The sequence below is a fragment of the Plectrocnemia conspersa genome, unplaced genomic scaffold (genome assembly GCF_051122295.1).
Source record: "Plectrocnemia conspersa isolate PC_06_02 unplaced genomic scaffold, ASM5112229v1 ptg000009l, whole genome shotgun sequence".
Classification (NCBI taxonomy): Eukaryota; Metazoa; Arthropoda; class Insecta; order Trichoptera; family Polycentropodidae; genus Plectrocnemia; species Plectrocnemia conspersa.
The window spans coordinates 12,059,752-12,081,280 of record NW_028277173.1 but is presented as its reverse complement, the minus strand read 5'-3'; the positions used below and the strand labels follow the sequence as shown (position 1 = coordinate 12,081,280).

General features: G+C 30.0%; 1 protein-coding gene across 1 annotated transcript in view; it reads right to left on the bottom strand.

Moving 5' to 3' along the window:
• Window positions 1-485: 485 nt before the first annotated feature.
• Window positions 486-21,529, bottom strand: part of LOC148231937 (zwei Ig domain protein zig-8-like) — a 45,229-nt gene continuing 24,185 nt past the window's right edge. Inside the window, exons 5-7 of the mRNA XM_088191778.1 lie at window positions 13,254-13,381; window positions 2,061-2,229; window positions 486-841 (exon numbers count right to left, since the gene is read on the bottom strand). Coding sequence (XP_088047904.1) covers window positions 741-841; window positions 2,061-2,229; window positions 13,254-13,381 — 398 coding nt within the window. The 3' untranslated portion in view covers window positions 486-740. The remainder of the gene's footprint in view (window positions 842-2,060; window positions 2,230-13,253; window positions 13,382-21,529) is intronic.

Here is a 21,529-nt window from a genome sequence, read left to right as displayed (position 1 = left end):
ATCTTTTTAATAATGATTTATATCTAAAATTAATGATGAAATATAATATATAATATATGTACAGAATAAATAAGCTCAAATGTAAGCAAGAAAAGTAGTAACAAAATTTTATTTTTATTTATATAATATTATTAATAAAAATAGATATTATGATGTACCATTTATTTAATATTTCTCTTCAAATATAATTCTAGAAGCATTTACGAATTGCTATACTTTTAGCAATACATATAGAACACTTTCCCAGTATTTCATCTTGGGTTATTTGTCACGCCCCAACGATCCTGAAGTTCCCGTTGTTCCACTTCCTGGATGCCCTCGAACGAAGAATGTGACAATATGGAGCTAGCTCCTGCATGGTTCACGTTCCGGAAAATGCGCATAATTATGAACTAATAATTGTGAGCGAAGATGCATTCGAAGTGCTTCTTGTGAAAGCCAACGAATCATGCATAAGTATCTATAATTAAAAATAATAATAAACATTTTACTTTTAAAATTGATTTATTGAAAAACAAAATTTTATAATGTATATTTATTTAAACGAATCTTATATTTGATGTATGTATAATTATCTCTAATTAAAATAAACGAAAAACAACATCATATATGTTGTAAAATACATGTCTGTGATCATAATGCAAATTAAATATTTACATTTTCTTTTAATTTAATTTTTTTGTTATAATACATTACAGTACGTCTATTATTTAAAATATTCACATTGATTCGTACAAATACTAGCATGATTTTAATAGAATGATCAAACTTAATGCAATCACGTATATAGGACTCGCAATGGCGAATCTGATTCCTTGCTGTATGGCGGCCGGTTGCTCTCCTGAAACACAATTTTTCAGATTCAATTCCGAGAAGCGTAATAAGATTTAACCGAAAAAAAATTAACCGCGTGGGGAAACGACAGACTGGAAGTGAAAAAATTACAAACACGTGATGGATTTGCGGTTACATAAATATTTGCCGCTGAGATTGAATTTAGAGTGTAAGGCAAAGAAAAATAGTGATGATTCTGTTTGTTCAGGATCACTACTTTGCTGAAGAAGCATGTGTGTTCAAATATTTGTGTATGTTGAGTTATATATTTGTATTTCTGTGTATGTATTATGTATGTTTTAAAAATCGAAACTTTTAGAATTCATTTTATCTATTTAACGATCTATTGTGATATACTATTTTATATAATGAATTAAGCGTGTTTTAATCTTTGTTTATGTAATAAATCAACGATCATATTATAAAATAAAATATTACAACATAAATGCTTTACCAAAATGTCAGTTCGAGTTACGAGTTTTCGGGTCACTTATTTTTTTATGAATATCTAATTATTTTGCTATCATATATTACAAAAAGCTTTCTTATACAAACAAGCATTTTGGAATTTATTTTGAAAACCGTATTCCTGGAATTTACATATAAAATAATGTACATGTATATATTATATATAAAAGCATCCTTATAAAATCCCTAATCCTTAAAATTGAATACTAAATTAATAACCGTGCGGGTGATGAATTACAATGAACGTTATAATTTCACCTTAAACATGTGTTCGTTTAAATTACGGTTTAATTAACAATGCGAAGAAAATGCTGTTTTCGTTTAATATAACATCTTGTAGTAATTAACTGAAAAAATATTACGTAGTGATTTTATAGTAACTTTTTATATTATTAATTTGATCTATAAAAAGAATTTATAGCTTAAATTATTTGAGCAAAACACTTGCAGTTAAAGAGGGTGTACTTAATATAATATATTCGAAGCGCTACACAAAATTAATATTATATTAACCTTAAAACGTTTTAATATATTCAAGAGTTGCTCGAGCAAACTTCGCTGAGGTGAAACACACTTCAAATATAATACTAGTAATTATAACGAAAAACTGTATGTACGGCCAGTTTTTGACCTTAACCACGCTAGATATATACATAGATTATAATATCATAACGTGGTTGGTTATGTAAAAAGTTAAAAGTTTGGCACGAAGTAATTTTCTTTGCGCGGTTGGGATGGTTTATGATTAAAGTATTTACCGTTTAGCACGTGTACCACCACCGTGCGAGGGTTGGCGTTGGATGGACTGCACGTGTACTTTCCTGAGTCTGGAGCCCTCGCCCTTTGGATCAGAAGGTACGACGTGGTTATATCGCCCTTTTCGGTGATTACGCTCACCCCGCCACGCGGAGAGTCGTAGTTGATCTCCTAGGGTAGAAAAATGCGGGTGTTAATAATATCATTTTTATCACGTTGGATTTTTATGGGGTTTAATGCGTGAGGTAATAAATATCTGTAGGTTGATTTCGTTATTGCATGTACACTATGGGGCGATATATGTGAGGCTTAATATACGAAACACAATGGCAACTATTAAAAAGAATGCTTAAGCTATTTTGAAATGTTTTTATTTGAATGCAATACAAACTAATATCATATTCAATGGAAACTTAATTAATCCTCTCAACGCCAAGCGCATGATATCATGCGCAAGTAAATCTACTGTCTAACGCCAAGCGCATGATATGATGCGCTCGTTAAAACCTTCGTTTTTTAAAGAAACAGAAAGGTAAAAGTTGGCAAAATATGTTTTAAAAATCAGTTTGAGTTCCTAGTAAACGATTTCAGTGATTTTAGTCGTTTGTATTTCGCGCGTGGTTTCGATCGTGCTTCTTTAGGCCACTTTTAGGGTTAGCACAAACGCATCGCGGAAATTCGTTTTTTTATACTTTAATTTATGAATCGAAATTAAATTATGTCATCAAAATTTTAATGATAATTGTGATTTGTAAATACTTGTGAATATATTTATACGTTATTTCGACTGTTTTAATATTGTCAACTGTTTTTGTGATTGGTTTTTATTGTTTGTAAGAATTAAATAATAATAATAATAATTACTATTAAATACTTATTAATAAATATAAATAAGATGTAATTAATAAAATATCAATATTAACTCTTAGTAAATATTAAATAATAATAATAATAACAAAAACGATTCCTTGTCGTAGAATCATTTTAGTTTACTTGTTCTATTATTTTATAATTTATTTGTAATGTGTTTATTTATTTACATTAAATTAATACCATCGTGACCTAACAGGTTACCCCAATGCGTCACGATGGTCGAAAAGTTTATTATTTATTGTATATACATGTGTGTGTGTGTGTGTGTGTGTAATATATATTACATATTCCGCCTGGAGTGTAGATATGTTGCACTCTTGCCGGTCCCAAGCCCGGATAAAGGAGGAGGGTTTCTATCATGAAGCAAACAAACCAACGTGGATAAATCCAAATAGTTATGAAAAAATCACAAAGAAATAATAAATCCGCCCCGATTCATAATGATCTAGATTCTAGACGATCGAAATCTAGATAAACGATTGGACTTCAATTTTGGAAGCTGGAATGTGCAATATTACAACCAGGAAAAATGCAAACAATAGCGCAAGAAATACTAAAACTCAAGATATATCTAGAAGCCCTACAAGAAATTAGGTGGAAAGGCCAAAACCGATCACCGGTTGTGCGCCGTGGAAGAAGAAGAAGAATATGTATATATTATTAATTATACATATAATTATATATAGTTAAATGTAACATCGTATCTTGCTATCAAGTTTTATTATTTATTATTTTTATATATAAAGAAATATGACAACCTTCAACAACAACCAATTGCAAACACCATTGATCAAAAACAAACGGTTTGGTTATTAGGGTTATTTTTCTGTACGATATATGTGATTTTGTATGCATCAAAGAAATCTTGTCGATTTGTAAATTTTTATAACAGGATGTAGGTCAGACGAAGAAAAAATGCGTTGCAGATTTATATATTAAAATTGTCTCAATGTGAGCATGACCCTGCTTGTCGTTCGCTTGTATAGTGCCGCGCGCGTGCATGTGTGTGTAGGTGTGTACACGCGAGCCAACACGCGGACCGACCAATTGATTTAGTTTTGTTCACTTCATATTTCCAACAATACGACTAAAAATGTTTGTTTATTGATATAATTAGAATGTTTAAATCGTGTTAATCATACATATATAATTTTAAAATATAAAAATTGAGTATTTTGGCTGTAATGATGTGTTAAACAGAGTAAGTAGCCAAAAAATTATATCGCTAAAAACGCATGGCGTACAGCGAGTAATTAAGAATTTACCGGTCGGCGGTCTAAGGATTAAAATCGAGGTTAAAGAGAAGATCTCAAATTAGCAAAAAATAATTTGAATGTAGCGATGATGATTATTATTATATGAATATTTTAGACGAAGCTCTAGAACCATTAAAAGTATCCGAAAATGTTTTTGACGGAACTGTTTTTTTTTTAAATACTAATTATATATAATATACATTTAACTGGTTCACAACCATTTGAATGACTACAATTAGTTAAAAGTCTAATTTAATAAAAAAAAATGGAATATAAAACAAAACGTATGTGGTTATAATTTAGGGGAAAAAATACAAAACCCTTACAAAACAATTATTCGGAATAAAAAATTTAAACACCGGAAAAAAATGTAAATGATGACTTGCTCACATTTCATTGACGAACTGAAATTATTGATTAGTTGTTTTTTGTCTCCAAAGCAATATGTGCTTGTATTTAAATTTAATGTTGTTTTAATCGTATTCAACGATACACGAGATTAGTGGGTTAGTGTGGTTTCACGAGATATTTTTTATAATGTTTTCAGGTATATAAATGACAGTGCTAATATAAAAATATGTGTTATAACTTATTTTTATAGGTTTGTTTTGCATGACTTGTACGTAATTTAGAAAAATAGTATTACTGATGTTACGCCACTCTGGGTAGTCATATTAACTGTTTGTAGCTTAGTTTTTTTATAGTTAAGGCGTTTTAAATTAAATATCGGTTTAAGAGCCGCAATAGCGTCAAGCCCTTTAGAGCAAAGTTCCAAAATAAATTTAATTAATTTAAGCTTGTAGTCCAAGTGTAAGCTCAGGTATTTGACGCTTGTTTTTCATTTGATGTTATTCCCTTTTTTAATTAGGAAAGGCGGTGGTAAAGTTTTGTAAAAAAATTGCTTTTCATAATAATAAAAGATATCAAATGTTTAATAAAAAAATTATTAATTTGCTTATGTTTTTTCAAGTTCTGAATCCCAAGTTGGTTCATCCTTTATTATGAAATAGATAATAACGTGCATTTTTATGAAGTGGTAGTGATCCTTGGGTGATGTTGGGATTTGTCTTGCGATGTACATTACGATGTATTGAGAAGTTCGAGTCGAGTAAACCATTGAACTCCATCGAATTTAATGTCAACTTGTGCACTACCCTCAATCATGCTTCTTTAGTCTGGTTTCAAAATATTGTGACTGACTAACTTTTAATAGAAAATGCTTAAAAGTTTTCTCAGATACATAAACATTTGATTATATTAATATTATGCATTTTTATTTACACAAAACTCATACAAGTTATGATGGAATATGATTACCTCGAGTTGCATCGATGTGTGTACTTGAGATAGCATTTTTTCAAGCTGCTGGTAGGAAATATTTATACACAATATAGAGATTCTATAAGTTTTTTGTGACGCTTGCAAGAGCAGAGATATTGGATAGAGTCTCCAATTACTCGAACCATCAACTACTCGAGTATCGAATATTAAAATTTTAAAATACTCGAGTACTCGAGTACTTTCGAGTATTTACCAAATGTACCAAAATAGCTATTATTCAAATTCGTGCACATATAAATAAATAAATAAAATACTTAGTATGTTAATTTTTACAATTATTTTAACTTCACGAACATACTTTTTAAAAACAATAATGCAAAAAGTGTCTCGAATTTAATATTACTGCTAACCTTTGGTTTTATTATTCCCGTTACGGAAAAAACCCTTTCCGTTGCTGTTGATGTTGGTCTTATTGTCATTAACGCGTTAGATAAGGCTTCTAATTTATATCTGTTCGCTTTTTATAGATATAAAATTTTTTGAACTCTCTTTTTATGTTCTCTTCTTTCATTCCCTTCTCTGCTTTTCTCTTATTTCCTTCGACTATTGACAAAATAGTATTTTGTAATTCTTCTTGAATAGATTTTTTTTCTTAACAATAAACAATATTCTACTCCTTCTGATTATTGCGAAGAATTTAAATCTATATCCTTCGAAGATGTATTTGGGTGAATCCCTTTCACTCTAGAGCTAAACGGTTCGCAAAGAACTAACTTTACTTTAAATGCCTTTAAAACACACAATTGTTTTGATTTATATTTTAAGCTGAGGGATCAGTGTAAACAATTTACAACACTTTACGCTACAACTGCATAGTCATAAAACCTAAAAATTTTTTTTGTTGATATTTCATATTGTTCATTGCCATAAATTAGATCAGTCGGGACTGTCGGACAGAAAGCACAAAAAAAATTTCTCCGTCGTACCCACTAACATAGCCGACGACCAGAACTATGCAACTATGGAACTATGAAAAAATTATACCTGATAGTAACCGCTCTAACTCGGGACTTCGGGCATAAACGCCAAATAAAAGCAAGACGTTAACCTTTACCGGACCGAGTTAAAGTTATTTTTGTTTCTGAAATATTTCAAATTTTTTTAATTTCGAGTATTAATCGAGTAATTTTCAAAATACTCGATTATCAAGTACTTGAAAAATAGACAAAAATACTCGAGTATCGTGTACTCGATTACTCGAATTGGAGACTCTAATATTGGACAACTAGATAGCATATAGCTATACGACTTTTTATAAATATGTCAGATTTGATTTGTTTTAATCCAGGTTAGTTGTGATAAATTGTGATCATGCCATTAATATTATATATAATAGATTTTAATGTGTAACGTGCATTAGTGTAAAGCTGTTATGCTCTACAAATATATATTTGTAAATTAATTTGCACTTTTTTCACAGATGCTTCAAATTGATCCAAATTATCATAAATATCATTAAAAATCAATATCACGATATATCAAATCAAAATTATACCGTTCAAATGTATTTAAACTCGCTTAAGCCTAAACCGACGTGCTTCGTCTATTCATTATATATTATACGATTGTGTGTGGCTCGCATTGTGTAAATTACACAAGGAACCAGCCTCCGAACCAAACAATAGAGTCAAAAACGTACGCGCACATATTTGCACGGCACACAGCTATTGAAAAAGGATTTAGCGAGACATCAACGCGCGGAAATTTCGCGGAGGGCTTTAAGCGAATAATCATATCCAGTTTGCCTTACACAAAAGCTTACGCCTTAGGCGTCGTAGCGATTTCCATTGCGGATAGTGCCTTCGAAATTCCTACTGAGGGAGAGAAGGCGAGTGCTAGTCTCATTTGCCAGCTTCGGGTCCACATTGCCCAGGAGCTTAATGAGCTGTAAACGAGATACCGTGAGAGAACTGACTATTGTGTTTGTTTGTTTGTGCGGCGTATAGTCGTCCGTCGGATTCGGGTTATTAGAAAGCTCAGTAAAGCTTGCCGGGAGCCGTTAGTCGCCCCATCAAATCCTAACTTTTGAAACGAATTGCACGCGAAAACGCCACCTCTAGAATAGGTGGTCGACGTTAATTTTAAGTAAGCAGTTTAGAAATAAGTACACAAAACCAAAGCAACTGTGGACTATATTGTAAACTCAACAGTTAACTATGTGGTGTAGAACTCTAAGGAGGAGGGGGGGGGGGAGTTCGTTAAAATAAATACATTTTGAATCGATGTCAATAGTATAGTCTACAGCTAATAAAAACATTTTTTTTAAGAAAACTTAAAATTTAATTTTAAATAATGGGAAAAAACTTGATACTTATTTCTAGAATCTGAATTTTTTAATTTTTAACTGACTTATAACGGCTTAGATTATAATTGTTGTCTAATTATAACGTATAACAGTAAAGAGGATGCATTAAAAATAACGGAAGAAGCAGTAAAAAAATAGAAGATAAGTATAATATAAAAGTAGGAAATTTAAAAAAAAAGTAAAAATAAAAATAACTGCTATTTCAAAAGAACTAAAAATTGATTAATTGAGAAAGTTTGTAATAAAACAAAATACATGCATAGACAAAAACTAAAGTTATTTGGAAGTAAAACATTTAAAAAAACTAATTTAATATGTATGACGCTATTGTAGAAGTAGATATTATAACATTTAAAAACATTATGGATGTAGGAAAAATTAATATCGAACGGGATATGTGGAAAGTATACAAGGATATATTTATATACCGTTGTTATAACTGCTATGTAAAATTAAAAAAAAGCAAAAAAAAGCAGAAGAGCATTTAGTAAAACAATACGATAAAAAAGATAATTGTGTAAATTGTCATATTGCAATTTTCATAATTATTTAATATAAATATAAATAATGGACAATTTTGGTCAAGAATTAATATCGATATTTTAACCATGAAAATTACTAGAGCTTAAAGAGTCAAATTAACAAGGTATATAATTAAAAATGAGAATAATTGCTGCCAAAGTCGACTAAAAGTCACCGTAGATTTTGCACCGGCCAGTGAAAAGACGTAGCTGTAGTTAAAATAAGTCTTTAGAGATGGCGAGACATCATCTAGGTGCCAGTGGGTAAAACTTAAGTTAAGTTAGTAGGATAAGTTAAGTTTAAAAATAATTAATCTATCTTCTGCACCCCTCGTTTAACGTGATTAAACGCGTAAGCCGAGTGAAAATTTTGCTTGATAGTAATGAATTTGTAAGGATTAACAAAAATAACAAGTATCACCCTGGGTTTTAAATGTATTTTTGTACCAATGATGTAAAGCTGCTTGAAATTAGTATATTCATCACATTGTTCTGAATAAAGTGAAAAATAGGATTATATACATATACGAATATCAGTAGTATTGGAAATATTTCAGGTAAATTCAAAATATAAGTTTTTTAAATATCAATAATGAAATTATAATAATAGTAACGTTGATTTGCTTTAAGTGTATGTTTAAAATGACTGTATCATTTTTTAGTCCCAAAAATTGTAAGGTTTGTTAAAAAAATTATGTATATAGCAATGATATGAACAAAAAAAATGTGTAAACATAACGTCATGAATTTAATGCAATACTAATTAATAAAGTGATAATAACCAGATATTATTATTGAACTATTTAAATGCACGAAACGTAGACAAACTTTGCCACCGCTTCGCAAAATTAAATCGGGCGTTTAATACATGGGATTAAACCTGGACTCCAAGCTTAAATTTAATACACATTTTAAAACTTGCTGTCATTGCGGCTTGTAGACTAATATTTAATAGAGAGAGCGCACTTAAAACAAAAAAATAAAACCCTAATATACAAACAAATAATCATATGCCTATCCACTGTAAAGTAATACAAGTAGTACTGTTTTTTTCTAAATTACAGAGTCGTCTAAAGTAGAGCTATTAAAATCATATATAAAACACCTTTTTGTACTAATATTTAAGGACTTCATAATAACATCATTTAAAAAACATTGTCACATTCAAACCAGAAAGTAATGTAAAAATATTTCACATAACCACACAAATCCACTAATCTTAAGTATCGGAGATTATGATAAAACAATTTTAATATAAGATCAAAATGCAAAGGTACATTTTTTTAGAGGCTAAAGATCACATTTGTTTTCGACCATCGTGGCGCATTGGGGTAACCTGTTAAGCCACGATGGTCTTAATTTAATCTAAAAAAAAAAAAAATTTCAATGTTTCTAGATCTTCAGCTAAAATTTCTTTTTTTTTTTTTATTATTTTTCACTTTAATTGAACCGCAAAATTGTAACGTTTATTTACATATTTTTATTTTATATTATATTGTAGCTTATAATTAATTTGTGAACATTAAAATAATTATACACCAATAACATGTATTGTATATAATTTATTATCGTATTAAAATAAACGTTTTATAAAATAAAAATAATTAAATGCACGGTGTTTTATAAAAAATATGTCCATGGTGATTATGTTAAGAAATCAACGAAAGGGCGTCTACTATTTTTTTAGACAAAAATAAAAGTCTGGCAATTAGAGACAAGTCTTAAATTTATATAAAATAGAAAACTGTTCCTGTTGCTTAAGAGATTATTTGTATATTTCCTTGAGTCATAAGTAACGAATTCTAACTGCTAATAATTAAAATAAATAATAATTTATAAATATAAAATTCTTGATAAATACTGTACGGACTATACCTTGTGATATATATAACTTATTACCCGCAAAATTATGTATGAATAATTTTTAGTTTTAAAATATAATTTTATAAATATTATTTCTTTCACCTGCATTACTAGCAAAATTAATACCAAATATTTACAATAGACAAATTGTAAAATTTATACCAAAAACGGGTTGAAATTTCTATAGCGGTTATTTATAATCTAGCATTCCAATAAAAAGTCATTTGCGATTACAATTAAGTTATTAAAGATTGAGTGGCCCACATTAGTCCAAGGTCGGAGTGAAGCAATTACGAAAAGAAAACTTGGCGCCCGAGTAAAAGGGTTGAAAAACGAGCAATAAAAATGAAATATGCACTGGGATTTTGATTAAAGCGTTTTAATTCCCGATTGGAACATTTGCTTGCTGTTATATCATTTGTGGGTAATTTTCGCAACGTTGGATTTCGGCTCTAGTCTCTAACTGCGCAATATAAACGTTCGACCGAAAACGTAGACAGTGCGCTCCAAAAATATTAATAATACAAAATTTCAGAAAATTATCAAATCTATACCATAATATTTAAAAAAAAAAATATTTTTGTCTTACAAGAAATTCACGAACATTTATTCGTATATAGTATATATAAATATCCATGTTTTCCTTTTAGTTTTTATTTATGAAAATATTCAATGTGTTATATTCTGGCTCTTCCTAATAAATCAATTTCTTAATAAATTATATTCGTATTATACACAATGGTGTAATTATATGGCAGTAAAATGTTTGCTACGCGATCCGCGATCTTAATTGGGATTCTCGGCAAGAGAACCGTTTCTTAAGTTTTCGTAACGAAACTCCCTTTGCGCATTTCCCAATAATTTATTACCGAAAGGGAGGAATAGAAACGGGATATTTGTTTATTGCCATCAAATTAAGATAATACAAGTTTGGTACGTGACGCATAAAACTTTTCCATATATCGGACGAAAAACAAAAAAGATGGGCCCTAATCGAAAAAATATCTATGCCAGATGCTACCTAGACCTGAATTGATTACGGGATCCAACTCGATTGTTTCAATTCTTTGCCTTGCCATACTGCTTTTATGGATTTTAGAAATGTTATGTTAAATACGATATAATGGAGCAAAAAATCCCAACAAAATAAATACTTTATTTTTAATATAACTAATGACTTTTACAAAACTACTGATATACACATATATAATAGAAATTTTCAATAAAATTTAATAAGTACTATTTAATATATTAAGCTCTGCTTGATATGGATACAAGAAACTAAAATTATGTTATTAAAGCTGTATAATATATAGTATATTTCACATATTTTTTTCAGAATTTTATTTGCCTTTTCTTTTATTTCTAGCTATAAATTACAACGTCTTATAGCTTTTAAACATATTTTTTGTAAACGGAATATAAATAGCTAACAAATATAAAATTTTAACTCATAATGAAATTATAATGATTACATAATATAAATAGTTTCACAATCATAAATGACATTTTTTATTATTGTCTGCTGAATTTCATTGAAAATGTAATAAAGTACCTCATATAAGGAAATAAAATTAAATTCCTTTAACAGCGACAAAAAGTTGAAACATATAGGTCGCATCACACAAAATGACAAATACAGATCCTTCAATTCATTACCTACGTAGGAGGAAGAAGCTAAAAGTACAGATAATGGAAAATGCGTGTAACATTGTTCAAACACATACGAAATGATATGTTACAGTAAATTTTATATTTTATAGGTTGTATGAGAGACCGAAAAGCTTTTACATCGTATTTCGGTTAAAATAAAATGAATATGCCATCAAAATAACTTAACAAATGTATATTTTTTTATTAAGTAGAATTATATCATTAAACATATAAATACAAAAACTTTATATTTTAAAAAGCAGTTTACATATTATGATTCTTTACATATTTATACATAGATCTTTGCTAGTGTTTCTATATTCACAAAATCAACTTTTCTCGTTACGGCTAGAATCATTTTAAAATTCATGAATTTTATGTCATTCATGTCATCAAGATTTTTGTTATTGCCTCACGTAATTTTTTTTGTTGTGAGACCACTTCAAGTGGCTCTTCTGATGATATAACCACATCTTGCTCATGGATTTCAGTTAACCTAACAATTAATTTTATATTTGACTACCTAATAGTTTTTAGAGTTGTTACAGAGAAAGTTTTATTAAAATTTGAAAAAAAACCACCAGATTTAGAATTTAATAAATATTTAAGCGTTTCCGTTAAATCTATTCGTCTTCTTTTATGTATTTTTTTAAAAAAATCTTGCGTTTGGAATATTTAATCGCTACAGCATATTAAAACACTATTCCATCTGGTTTTTCAGTCTAATTAATAATATTAAAAATTATTTTTATACTCGTTTTTAACATATTTTTGTAAAATAACTTAATTCTTAGTAGATGAACTTTCGAATAATAGCACGAATTTTGTCACACTATTTACATTTCTGATGCAGTGTTTTTCAGATAAAGCAATATTTTTAGATTCATAATAAAAAATTGAAAATCCATTTCATTCTTTGTATCCACCGGTGAATTCATATTAATCATCTGATTCCGAGCATGCTTCTTAAGGTTGAACTTGAAGCACTTTGTAAAGAACTTCAAAAACAGCTAGGTGAATTCCATGAGTGATACACAATTGAGTGTGTGTGAGTAATGGAGTGATCCCAACTTAATAATAGAGTATGCTATATCCCTATTTTACCGATTTACGCTGTTATTTATTATCTGTGAGATCATGTACACGTGCACCAAGCGATGCAATTTTTTATACAAGATAATTTTAATATTGTTGATAAAAAATTGAATCCCGAAAGGTTCGGAATTATATTTTCTTATCCCAGGGTTCATAGGTATCGAAAATCGTCCGGGATTGGATTCCTAAGTATTTACAAATATAGAGTTTGTATTAAATTATATTAAAAATGTCAAGTGGGTTACTTTGGGATTAATTGAGAGGAATTATGTTAAAATTAAAACTCACCTCATTGTCATGCGTCCAGTATATGTGTGGTGGTGGTTCTGGAGAGTGCCTCACCACACATGTCAAATTCAATGTACTACCAGTGTTTATGTACAAGTCTGGACCTCCGACGATAGTCGTGATCGGTTCTGAAATTAATAATAAAAATAAAAAAATTACACTGAAATTGAAAAATTTGGTATTATCCATAAAGGTCGTATCGAAAGCTTAATTGTGATTTGCGAGCCGCGGCGCCATGATATATACTTTTCCGGTCCGTTGAAATTTTCACGGTGTAATTTTCATCCTCGGGGAGTTTTCGTCAAAAACGAAGAGGCTATATATTAGGCTTTCCCGTCAGGAAATAACGAAATTTTGTATCCTTTCGCGGAATTGCTCCCCTGGATAAATTCAACAAGGTTCCGAATTTGGCACCAATTAATATTAATTTTCTTCAAAATTGGGCAATTGAATCAACGTTGCGTTTCGACTCTCGACGCATTTGTAATTTGTCTAATTATAAACTTGGAAGGTCGTGTGTTTTATGAGACCTTGTCGATTGGTAAAATAAATAAATTAGGAACTTTATACTAGGTATATAATTATCCGACAAAATTCAATTTTTGCTTCAGTTGATTTTTATTATATAAGCTCAAGAAGTATATTATTACATCTAGATTAGTAGATTAGTGTTTCCCAATAGAATTTAAAGCCGTGACATTTTATATATTTTATATTATGATTTAGCTAGTGGCAGGCTGCACAAAACCGCCGCGTCGCTTAGTGAGGAACACTGCTCTAGATTATGCAGATGAGTTACAACATCGAAACTATATATTTCTAGTTGTTTGTCTTTGATATTGCAACTGTATTACAACTGAGTTGATCGCTCAACCGTTTGCCTATTGGTTATTTAGAAACAGTAAACAAAATCACATTTGCCTGATATATTGATTTATTAAAAATAACCTGACCATCATGATCTGACAAGTAACCATATAATGCCGCGATGATTTCCATATATATATATATATATTTATCATCATCTTGTTATTGACTGGTAAATTCTTATTATTAATAATAATATTGTTGTCGAACTGCGGCAAAGACACGCAGCACATGGGCGTTTATCGATCGTGGCCTAGTGACCCAAGGATTGATATTAAAGGCGAATGATTAATTAATGTCAAGTCAATATTGAAGTTATTATAAGAGCTTAAAATAACGACTTGAAACTGAGAGATCAGAAGCAAAAGCTACTTTTTAATTTGGGTGATACAGCCGCCGAATCAAATTATATTATTATTATTAATTTTCACAACACGGAAGCTGAGTGGTTGCAATTTAATTAGTCGCAATAAAATATGCACTCCTATATTATATTTTTACTAAATTATTAAAATTTTATACGTCTAAAAATGGTGCCTTTAGTGTATAGTCGAAACATTTGGCTAATTTAATTGCTGGAGAACAGTAACTGTTGTTTCAGCGTTGAGTTAATTTCCCCCAAGAGGACGTTATAAATGACAATTCTTTGAGACTTTTAATGGTCTTTTATGTGTGTACTATTCTTGCGTTAAAAATAAAGGAGTCGTACAATTAAGCATGTGTATTTTTAAATAATTTATAAAAATAAACATAGCTTGAATCGGTTCAAAGGATCATATTATGCAATTGCATAAAACCATTGTATATACTTTTTGTTGTTTATTTTAATTAAATACAAAAGTTGTAAGTTCGAGTATATAAGAGTGATTCGGTGTGTAAAAACACGAAGCATAAATTGATACAAAACGAATATTTAGTTCAAGTATTTAAATTTATATACAATTAAAACCCATTCCTGTGGATTGTTATTAATGTTTTCTGTGTAATAATAATAAAAATATATTATAGCGAATATTGAAGGTCAGTGAAAGCTGACGGCAATTGCTTTCGGATTACGTGTGTTGGTAATTCCACATGAAAACATTTCTGATTAATTACATATATTATTATATATTATAGAAAAATACGCACTTATAAGTCTACATATATGTGATAAATATAAGTAAATTTAAATTATTTTCAAATTGTGATAATTATAACAGCAAACTCTTGTTATTAACTTGTTAAGCTTTCTAATTGTTTTATGCGGTACCTAGTTTGCATACTAGTTCATTTTAAACTACAAGTTTTATAAACTAATATATTGGTTAAAATTTTTGGAACATAGCATTATAATTTATTTAATACTAGAAAATATAATAAATTAGATACGTGTTGGGTATGTTGGGTAAAGAACGAGCAAAGTAAAAGGGGCTTCGGAAAATAATTAATTTAAAAACGTTACGAAAATCTAAAGTTTAACGTTATAAATAGACATATTAAATTAATAGTTATTAAAATTTATAAAATATATTAAAGTCAAAATCGCGTATTATTAACGTAAGTTTTTTATATAAATAAATAATAATATATTGGTAAATTCAGAGTATAAATTAATAAGAGATTTTTCTAACACAATCATGTTTTTACTTGCCCCAAAGCATATATTTTTTATAAAGGACGATGTAATCCTAATTCTAAAAAGGTTATGCAAATTGTTTTTAATACCACTACCAGCATTGATTAATTTTCATGTTACCATCGACCTTAACGCATTGATAGTTATGGAAATGAGTTTCTTGGTTCAAACGTTATTAAATTTCGCGCTGATATTTTGCAATTTGGTTGATAAAAAAACAGTTGTAAAAATTAATTTATATTTCTTATTAAATTATCCGAGCATTACATGCATATAAAATATTTTTTAATTAATTTATCGGTATCGAACTAATTTTTACCTGCCTTGTATTTTTACTTTCTAATTATTTCTCGTGTATCCCAATTATAATTACATTTTTAAATAAACCATTTAAAAATATTTTTACAAGAATATTACCTAATTTTTTTATTTATTCAGAGTTCTTTTCTATATGCATTGAGAAAATAAAAAATCCGCTTGATATTCGAATGCGGCAATCGAGCACCTAAACTGTGTGAAATCAGAAGCAGTCCGCCTTTTCCTTCCAGCATATCTGAAAAGTGCTGGAAACCTATTTTAAGTCTGTTTTTATCACCCATTCCAAGTACATTTTCCGTTTCCGCAGCGACTCGGTTCCAACAGTCATTTGGCTCCTTTTGTGCTTCAGAAAGACCTGACGACGACGAGAGAATCGCAAACAAAACCGCTGATCACCTATTGGAGGCACGTGTTCACGCTTTTCTTCCTCTCTAAGAATGAAAATAACACAAAAATATAAATAAATATAATAAAATCACATTAAATAACATTGCTTCCATTATTTAATATTTATTATAAAATTTACTTTGTTATAAAACAAGTTGTTAGATGTTTATCGATTTTAAAAATAATACTAAGTGTTTATTTTTTATATAATATAATCTGTTATGTTTCTTAATACTTTATAAGTTTATTTTATCAAATACAATATGAAAAATGATGTATCAAAATAATGTGAAAGTCTGGAATAAATTTAATAATAAATAAATCGTAAACAAATTTCAACATCGGATCTTATTACCTAGCGATTTCTTCTCAATCTGAGCGATTCGTTTAATATTTTTTTTACAGATAAAACAATAATAAATTGAAGCGCCTGAAGCATCTATCATTTTCATAAAAACAATCAATCTCAACTGTCAGAACTTTCAGAATTATGGTAGCCTTGGGACGGATGTACATATTTTGAATTTATTCAAAAAAATATTTAGATGGAAGTATCCTCTTGTGTGAAATTGCTTGTAAAATATTTTAATTTTATTAATAATATTAGCTATATAAATTATATATTTTATTTTAAATATATGTTATTCACGTAGTTGTGAATATTGAAAATAATTCTGATAATAAATAAAATTGACAGTTTATCATTTAGTATAAAAATAGGACTTTATATTTAAGTACTTTATTAAATTGTCGTACTATTTTATAGTTAATGAATGGCAAGTATAATTGACTGTATAATTGTATGTTTATATGAGTGCTTCTCGTAAAAACCTGATTGTTCGTTGGTATTGTTTTACTAGTCATTATTAAATTTTAAGTACGTTATTTATATTACATTTAATTTCTATCTTTATATTTAAATCAATTAAATTTTTGTGGTTTTTAGATCATTATTATCGTTTTCATTGGCCCGACAATCTAAGATGGGTCTTCGCCTTTTCCAAGAATGTTCTACATCGCCTCTGATTCTGCGCCAGGTTCATTCAGTTGTTGGCTCCAGTTGCACTGGCATCTTTTGTTACATTGTTTTATGCTCGTTATTTCTTAGGCTGATATTCTTGGCTGGTTACTCAAAGGCTTTTATTAGTGCTTGTTTTGACCTTGCTACAATATCTTCATATAATTCATATAATTTTATTATATAAACTGTTTGTTATGCTGACTTAAGCATCTCTGGTTATTTTTTCTAGTGCATTTTTAAATATAATGCATGTCAATGCAACACCATTAAGCACATGAAATCTCATTTTGCATTCTCACTTGCCATTCTATACTACCCATCGCGAGTTTTAAAATGGAAGTAAGCTTCTTCGGGACGTCCAATTCCTCCATGGTTGCAAATAATTTACCTATATTTATCGACTCGTATGTAACTATAAAATCAATAAATAGGTGGTGCGTGCAATTTTATGAACTTTTCTAGAAATTGTCTATTGTTGATTTTTCTGTTCTAAATTCACATTGATATTTCCGAACTATTTTTGTTTCAAAGGGTTGCATGTATGGTTGCATATTTAATAATTTTATACTTCTGTAGATCGAACATATCAGCGGGTCACTGTTCTTATGTATTGGACAAATATTTCCCTTATTTCATTGATTGACTATGTTTTCATTTTGACAAATATTTTTAATAATTTTGATTGTGTGTTGCAAAAAATATTTTTGAGAAAGTTTGTCTGTGCCTGGTGACTTATTATTTTTAAGACGCGTTAACGCTTTGTGCACTTCCTCCAGAAAGGGTTCATCACAACGTAAAAGCTTTGTTTGTGTCTCTTCTGAGTAGTATTTTTCTTGTTTTGAGTTCCTCTCTAGATCGTTTAACAGGTAAGTGTTCTACTCATCTATGTAAGATTTTTAGGGTTTCAGTTATAATGGTTTTTAGGGTTTCAGTTATAATACACATAGAGTTCCTTGGTTTAATTAATAATTTGTTATTGCTCTCTCTAAACTGTTTAACTTCGTTCGGTGTGTGTTTTTCATTTATTCGTTTTTTTCTCTCTGCGCAGTAATTTGTAGTTTTCGAAAGATACTCTTATGTGATTTATTTGCTGCGTTATTTTATACGACAGGTTTATTTTGGTTGCTTTTAGCAATTCTGTATCTTTACCTTTGTGGCGACCACACGTATAGGCACATTTAAAAGGGTAATTGTCTCATTGTTAATGACCGTGACCAAAAACTTAAATTCATTAACAATGAGACAAAAATCATGACACAAGAGGGATATCTTTTGACCACACAGCACGGGTCGTTAAGAGAATCCCTTTTGTGACAAAACGGTACGGACGCAATCAATCATCACAATGCAAACCCTTTCCGAAGAATTCGAAAGTCTGGAGCCAAACAAAAAACTTGCTTTCGAAAATACACATCCGATTTCTCGAATTCTAAGAAGCCACTGCAGCGATTGTTTAAGAGATCGATGCACAATCGCGATTGGTCAGCTAGCGTGCATCTCTCTAAAGGATATAAGCCTAGACTCCGACGGGGAGAAGGCAGACTGTCCGAGATACGAAACGGCTGAAGCACGAGACAAGACAGCAGAGCCAGTGACGCAGACGACCAGAGAGCCAAGATCTACCAGCAGCCATCCGGAGGAACCAGCCACGCGCCCTCACCGACAGACCTGAAGATCACATCTGACACTTGCCGCACGCAGCTTAAGAACCCTGAGCATCGTCTACGGCCATCATCACCTGCGCCACGTACACCTTCATCGCGAGAAACGTCACACCGCGCCGTAATCGTCCATAGTCAAAATTGTAATTATAACTTAATAAACAATCTAATAGGATTCACCGAAGAGACTCATTGGCCGCGAGATCAACCACCCCTAGGGCTATGCCCCCCTAAACCTTTAAATCATTCCTTGTTTTTATTTATTGTTGCCTGCTCTAAGATATTTTTTCCAATTTAGTGGTTTCCAAATAGTGGGAATAAACGTAAGCTGTGTATCCTCAACTGTTCGGAGGACTTTTTTAGTCAAAATTAAAGGAATCTTGAGTCAAATATCTATTCTAAGTCTCTGATCTGAAAAATCAGAGGGCAGTAGAAAAATTCTGGAGTAATTGGATCTTAATGAGACCGATCCTAATTTTATGCCACTATCTCGCATTCCTCAGAGACAATTAATTGTTAATTATTCACAACGCGCCAATGAGTAATTTTAATTGTTTTTTAACAAGAGGGGTAATGTCTAGCGGTTGAAAAAGGTTATATTGGTAATTTTTATTTACGCTCATCTTATAATGTCTATAGACCTTTCAAATGAAAGCGTTTGAAAGGGTTGTTTACAAATTTTTCATTAATATTCGTAGTGTATATATATACATATATATAAAAATAAGCTTGTGCTTAATATATTTATTTTCTGAGTATTTGGCTCATCTTTATATAAACTTGATTTAAGACTTTGTGTATTAGTTTGATAGATTCGAAAATCTGTGATTTTCAAGAACTGCAAATTAATAATTGGGATAATTTTATATAAAACATATACGGCATATATAAATATTTTGCATTATATTAAAATTGAAATAAACATGCATAATCCACCACCAAAAATAATTTTCGATAAAAACGGGTTTTTGACCCCACCCATTGAAACATATTTTTGTGCGTAATACGAAATAATTCCCCACCAAAAATATAAAAATAAAAGAAAGAACGCAATGCCCGACAGGCCGTTTCGAATATATTATTTATAGAAAATCTTGATTATCTCTTTTGAGAGAGTTTCTATTTCAGCGCTGGACCATTGTCCGCGGCTGCGGGCAACTGATACGCCTGTGCCCAAATACGCCCCTGTGTAGCCCCGAAACGTACATTTGTTTGACCTAACCTGAAATATAACCCGACGTGTTTATTTAACCGTGGTTATAACGTGTTGAGAAGGGGCTCGCATATTTCACGGGCGGAGGGATTCCGTCCGAAAAAAAGACCTTTTCGCAACGGTTACACATTAATAATTCTTATCTTGTAATATGGAGCTAGGTGGATAAAAAAATAATTCAGCGAGCGACCTTAATGGAAATTTGTTGAAAATTAAACCGGACGTTGTTGACGTTATACCGTTTTTTAGCGGAAAAAATGAGAAAAGGCTTTGGATTAAATGAATAAAATATAAATTAAATTTAAATGAAGAAGAACGCAAGGTATTCAAAACAATCGATTATTCCAAGATTTGTAATCAATTTTTGATCACATATTATTTTCAATATGTAACATACCTACAAGGCTCGAATGTAAATATATATTTTATTTATTCAATTATCTCGTAAATATATGTATAGGGTATAGCAGCCAGGTGACAGTAAGCTATGTATACAAAAAAGCTAACGTTAAACCCATTCACTGGAAACATATATTATATTTCTCAGTAAACTTATATTTTATTAAAATCAAAGATATTGTGGGGGCTCTAACATAATAGCTTTCTGAAGTGAGTTTTCATACAGAACACGGGTGAATTCATTATTTTGAAATTTTCTAACGATACATAGTCATACAAGAGAAACTTACAATAGCCACGCAGAATTTCAAAAGCCATTATTGCCAATTACTGCGATACAAAACTGAACATTTATTTATTTATAACAAGCTTTATTACCCGGCTTTACCTAATATAGATTTAAACTCCTTATTTAATAATTTTAATTAATTTGATTCATGTTGTTAATACAAATTTATTTCATTGTACGCATTGCAGTAGTACGTAATTGGTCGTTAGCACGTCGCTGTTCAGTTTTTTAGCAGTTTCATTGACACGAATTACGTAGCATGTACTTGTCTTAAAAAAATAAAAGTTTAAAGGTGAAAGTTTAAAATAGCACAGCTGACCTAGAAATGGCAGAATGACTTGACTAAATGTCACGTTTTTACTGATCAACGTTAGGGACGATTTTCTGTTTTATAGTATATAGAAATTTGAGGTATAGATAAACATGTATATCAAAAATAATTATATTCTAAAGGAAAGCACGCCTTCCAATTTATATAAAAGATTGGGACAACCGTCACCTCT